This window comes from Vigna unguiculata, chromosome 11 (genome assembly GCF_037176805.1).
Source record: "Vigna unguiculata cultivar grain cowpea cultivar isolate G323 ecotype 2 chromosome 11, ASM3717680v1, whole genome shotgun sequence".
Classification (NCBI taxonomy): Eukaryota; Viridiplantae; Streptophyta; class Magnoliopsida; order Fabales; family Fabaceae; genus Vigna; species Vigna unguiculata.
The window spans coordinates 29,248,006-29,253,993 of NC_140802.1; the positions used below are offsets into that span (position 1 = coordinate 29,248,006).

General features: G+C 33.5%; 1 protein-coding gene across 1 annotated transcript; it reads right to left on the reverse strand.

The window, feature by feature from the left end:
• Nucleotides 1-342: 342 nt before the first annotated feature.
• LOC114168794 (disease resistance protein Roq1-like) lies at nucleotides 343-4,729 on the reverse strand. The gene is made up of 5 exons (XM_028053746.2): nucleotides 4,200-4,729; nucleotides 2,988-4,101; nucleotides 2,616-2,897; nucleotides 1,580-2,350; nucleotides 343-1,500 (listed from the first exon to the last, which is right to left on the reverse strand). The coding sequence occupies exons 1-5, from the start codon at nucleotides 4,688-4,690 to the stop codon at nucleotides 931-933; spliced, it is 3,228 nt and encodes a 1,075-aa protein (XP_027909547.2). The 5' UTR covers nucleotides 4,691-4,729; the 3' UTR covers nucleotides 343-930.
• Nucleotides 4,730-5,988: the final 1,259 nt, after the last annotated feature.

Consider the following 5,988-nt stretch of genomic DNA (forward strand, 5'->3'; position numbering starts at 1 on the left):
AAAAGAAATAAAATTATAAAAAATAACAAAAATTCCATTAGCTAGAGTTAATGGCCATTCAAGATTACACAAGTAATAATAATTATTTGGTTTTCGCTAAGGTTGGAACTCACAATCACACAATTATCAAGCCAATGCATAACCAACCAACCAATTCATATTTCTTAGTAATTCATACTTATCTATGCTTATATCATCATGTTCTACGATCAAGCATACATACCAAACAATAAAACAATTAAATTAACACATAAATGACATACATGGGACTTTAATCCAAGACCTCCATAACAGTCAAGTACTCTCAACCATTTAAGCTAGTACTATTTCTTATCTTCTCTCTCTCCATATTAATTAACTTAGGGATTCCTGCTCACATTTATTAAATAAATATTTATTTATTTATTCAATTTTCCCGAGTCTTACAAACCTCCCCATATTATCACATTGGTCATTCACTCAAGCCTCTAATTAAACCACAAGGGGAGGAGACGCTCTACTTCTGTGAACCCCACGAAGAACATGAACACCCTTCATTGCGAGAGATTGTAGAATTCAACAACCACCACCACCTTTTTGGGGATCAAGAACAAATTGAAAAGGAAAGGAAAAAGACAACGCACACCCAATTCACTAATCAGGGCACAACTTCAAAAGTCTCCCTTAATAGAAGAAAACCACGTCAACATTGTACAATTATGTTTTTACACACCAATTTGTTCTCATTTGACACGTATCCCTTCTCCACTGTCACATCACCACATTCTAAACGTCATATGTGAGAATTTAACATGATAGACCGCATTGATACATTAACCCCAAATTGGGTATTATCCAAGTAATTATTTGTGTATTAAATTTACCTGGATTGAGATTTTTTTTATGGAATGGTGGTTGGGAAGAAATTTTTAGGCAGAAAGCTCTCCGTGGTTAATCACTTGTTAGAAGCTTCCTCGTTCGATATGAAGAATTTTCGCCGAAAAACATGTTTGAGTTTAGTTGTTGAAGATCCTCCTGAAATACCCAACGATACCCGCAATTCTTCACCACAACACGTAAACCTTTAGGACTTCGAATCGAAGTTTCGAATTCAATGCTGTGAAGATCATGCATGGTATTTGGATGTCTGCCTAGAAGATGAATGAATTCTTGCCGACAGCAAAAGACTGTCAACAAGTGATCTAATCCAATTGTCACCAAATCATTCTTGAAATGTATTGGAACTACTAAATAATATTTTGACAAATGAAAGACATTATTGAAACCGTATTCAATACCACGGTAAGGATGACCATATATTTCACCCAAATTGATAGGATCTTGGTGTGTGACAAATAGAACACAAATGGCAATACCTATCCAATTTGGGTCATCTATAATAGCAGATGGGTCCACTCTTACTGATCTAGTTGAATACTGTTTGTTGAACCATTTTGGAATTTGACTTCCAGGAGTAACAATTTCCATCCTAGCTGGCGAAACAGTAGGTTGAAAGTAAACCTGATTAAAGCAAATTTAGTGATACATAAAGAGTGTACACAAGAAAAATGAGAAACGAAAGAAAGGATGGAGTCATCACCTTAAGAGTTTGTGTCATCCAAGGAAAAACCATGCTATAACAGTGTTCCATATCACTCAACTTGGGGCAATCAAAAACGTATAATCCCATGGGGTATCTGCCATTTTTTCCTGTTATTGTTGGAAGCTCAGGCAAATATTTCAGCTGTTTGCAGTGTTCTAAGTTGAAACTTTGAAGATTTGAAAGTTGCTTGATGGTGCTTGGTAGTGTCACAAATTTGTTTCCCCCCAACTTTAGTATTGCCAAACTACGTAAGTTCCCAATTTCATCTGGGATTCGAAGTAGACCGCAGAAGCTTATATCAAGTTCAAACAAACACGGGGCAGAAAAAGAAAAAGAAGACATTAACAGACCAAGTGAATCTTCAGCTTCCAAAGGGTAGAAAAAATGGAAAGGCAACATTAGAAGTTTGTATACAGAGGATGTTGGCAATTGGATAATATTTTTATTTTTATCAACTTTCTCCAAATGCTCTGTGTTCCTTGGCTCCATTAACATCTTACTATTAAGTAATTTTGAACAGCCAGAGACATTTAAGCTCCCAAGAGAACTAATCCCAAAAAGGATATTCAGATTAAGAACGAGATTTTTACAATTCCTCAAATTCAAATGATCAAGTTCTTTTAGAATATCAACAGATGGATCAATCTGCATTATTTGTATACATCCTTCAAGAATAAGTTTCGTAAGATGTGGAATCTCACTAAAGTTTGGCAACCCAACAAGATTTCTGGAGTGACTGAGATCCAACGTTTTCAAATTAGGCAAACACTGTAAGTGAAACATAGGTAAGGATATTTAGGTTTTCCATTAAAAGGGAAAAACATAATAATTTCTTTTATTTGCAACTAGGAGACTAAATGAAAAAAAAAAGTTAACCTTTACTATTTTTTTTGAAAAAGTAAGTTGAATAATTGATCATTTAAACTTACTAAAAATATGAAAAAAAGAATATTACCTGTCCAAAAGAAAATTAAGAAAATCTGGGATGTTGTTTTTGAGACAAAGCAATTTAAAAATCAGATATATATAGTACCTTTTTGCCTTCCCATAATTTTTTGATATTGCTATGAGGCAGGATCAATTCTACAAGTTGATCTAGATGGAAAGTTGATGGCAAAGACATCCAAGAAAAGTTACTCCAATATAGATATTTCAGTTCATTAGATATATAATTGAGAGTTCCAAAACAGTTCACATTGTTTAGAACGAGCAACTCAAGGTGATTCATTTTTGAGAGAGCATCCACTCTTAATCTACTTAGTAGAAACTCGTCTGGATGTTGATCAATAACTATAGCTTCAACATTTTCGGATTCCTGAAGCATTTTATAGAGGAAAAAATCATTACATTATTATTTTTTGATAATTTATAAATTTCTTAAGAATGGTGAGCTAAATTCTATTACCTTATTTACTTTCATGACCTTTTGGAGATCCTTGTAGCTCCACAACCTGTTCCACTTTCTTGGTTCTTTGGGTGATTTTTCTCGGACAATACTCTTACCCAACTCTCTCAACAAGTCATGCATTTGAATATACTGACGTGTACAACTTATGAGTGATTTCTCAATCAAAACTTTCATACCAATGTCAGGATAAAATTGTCGATAGTCTAGAAGTTTCTTCATTGTTGGCTCCCAAGAATGGAAATTCCAATCGGAGAAGAAACAAGCAATATCTAGAAATATTTCTTTCTCTAGATTCTCCAATCCATCATAACTTATTCGCAACACATCCATGATATCTTTGCTCGGATTTTCTTTCATTCTAGTCAATGCACTTCTCCATTCACAAACATCTCGATCGTGTAAAAATGACCCCAATACTTTAATTGCTAATGGAAGACCATTGGCATACTTCAGTGCCTCTAATGTCAACTCCTTGTATTCTTTCCGAATATCGTGAGATTTGAAAGTTTTTGTGCAAAATAATTGAAGAGCTTGAGTTTCATCCAAGACTTCAACATTGTAAACTTTATTTACTCCATAATTTTGTAAGATATGATAATCTCTAGAAATTATGATGAGTCTACTTCCTGCACCTAAATATTCAGGACGCAAACCCAATTTCTCTAATTGTTCAACTTCATCAACATTATCAAGAACTACAAGCGTCTTTAAATGACGTAGTCTGTTTCTTATCAACATGGTTCCATGGGAAAAATTCTGTATCTCCATATTTTTTACTTCATTCATAGCTTGACAAAGAAGTTGCTTTTGTGCACTTGCTGCTCCATAATTACAAAAAATTTTGCTTAAATCATCAAGGTAACAACAAGCATTGAATTGAGGAGAGATTTTATTGAATAATTCAGTTGCAAGTGTGGTCTTTCCTATTCCCCCCATCCCACAAATTCCCACAACGCGAACAATATCATTAGCACTCAGATCTAGAACTTCTTCCAATTGCTTAACACGAGAATGAATGTCAACTAAATCATCTCCAAAATTCCAAATTTGATTACGACCCAATAAGTTGATTACCTCTTCAACAACGTTTTCAATTTTTTCATATTGTTGCCTATGCGTCCAAAGTTCAATCATAATTGAGTGTTTTGTTAAGACTTTTGAAAAACTAAATACAATATATAACATAAACATATGACTATGTGTACTTACTTATTTTGCACATCCCACCCACAACGATCGCAACTTGTTTTGAGAGCTTCCCTCCATTCTTTTACCATTTCCAAGTCATCTTTGAACCTTTCTTCGTGTTCAGCAAAAGCTTTTGCAAACTCTCCACTCTGTTTTCGGACCTCAGAGGGAGTAACATCAAAGAAAATAGGGAGCAAACTTTGACCAGTTAATTCAACCCAATCGACGATCTTTGTAAGCTCTTTCATGCACCATGTGGATGATGCATAGTCCTTTGAGAAGACAACAACGAAAACTTGTGATCCTTCAATTGCGTGCAAGAGCTCAGACTCCAAAAAGTGCCCTTTCTGGATTGTTTGGTCATCTCTGAAGGCAACAACTCCTTTTCTTTGAAGAGCTGCAAAAAGATGATTTGTGAAACCGTTACGAGTATCTTCACCTCTAAAGCTAACAAACACATCAAAATATTTGGTGTGTGATGAAGAGCTGCGTTGACTTTTCCTGCAGGCCATTGCAGAAGGTGAAAACTCTCAGCTTAAGAAGATGTTAGTACTCTCAAGGTGTCAGGGAGAGTAAATTCTTTTATAAAACAAATGACAAAACGCGTAATTAAAAGACGTGCTTGTAGGAGTGTGACTCATCGGAATAATTTCTATATAATAAAAATTCTATTTAATGAATTTGTTGCTAACTTGAATTTATTACCCAGTGTGTTATTATTTTTAAAATACTGCAACACATGCGTCGGATTTCTTTCAGAGTTTCCTTGAAATTATTATAAAATAAATGTAATGAACTATGTACGTTAGTGTCGGCAATCATAGTTGTTTTATAATATGCACATAACTGCTTGAAATACTCCGCCATTTTAAAAAGTATTTGAGATAACGAAATTATAAAAGAGCATCTACTTACTTCTAACGTACCAATAATATGACTACTTTATTAGCTGAATTATGTGCAAGGGACACCATAAAAACAAAAACAAAAATATATATTCTATTTCTCAGTCTCGTGTAGAGAAGTGAAAGATGTATAAATACATACTTGTACCCTATAAATTATAGAAAATAAATTTTGGCATACACTAGATTGAGTTAGAAGTCAATAAATTTTCTATCTTCTCTCCAAGATAATTTCATTGAGAATAATTGTTGAACTTAATGTGGGAGACAAATCATAGTTAGGATTTTTGTTGCCTATTTTTTTTTCTTTCATTTAAAAGAATTGTAATTTTTTTGGAGTGCCTTTTTCAAACACTCAAGCTCTCTATTTTCTTCCACTCATACACTAAAGCCAACTGAATGTGAATACACTATTAAAAAACTCATATTTCTACCAATTTTATTTTGATTTTTTTTTTTGTAGAAAATACTTATAAATTTTGTTATGAAAAAAATTTGTAGGAAATTATTGTCAATTTTTTTGCAAAATATTTTATAAAAAACACTTTTTGCAATAAATATTGTAGAAAATACTTACGAATTTTATAATTTTGTAGGAAATAATTACCCACGAAGAAGTTACCTGTAACACCCCATTTAAATAATATCTTTAATTTAAATGAAATGCCACACAGATAGAGTAGAAGAAACAAATCTGGAAGTTAAACCACTACTCCTTACAATATCCAAAAAAACTAGAAGAAACCAAGACACACCACGATGCCAGATACAAAGTATAATACAAGAACTTGACAGTAGCTATTAAAGTACTAAAGGAAAAAACAGTACATGGGCCATAGCTCTATGAGAAAGCCCAAGACAGTAGAATCCAACCCAGATGGGCTACATAGCGGAACCATCACCTC

Excerpts from the sequence above, each read along its gene's own strand:
- LOC114168794 (XM_028053746.2), bottom strand. The coding sequence starts at position 4,690 with ATGGCCTGCAGGAAAAGTCAACGCAGCTCTTCATCACACACCAAATAT. Across the intron at positions 4,102-4,199 it reads GGGTGGGATGTGCAAAATAA|GCAACAATATGAAAAAATTG; the intron begins GTAAGTACACAT and ends TTGGACGCATAG. Across the intron at positions 1,501-1,579 it reads GGATGACACAAACTCTTAAG|GTTTACTTTCAACCTACTGT; the intron begins GTGATGACTCCA and ends TGCTTTAATCAG.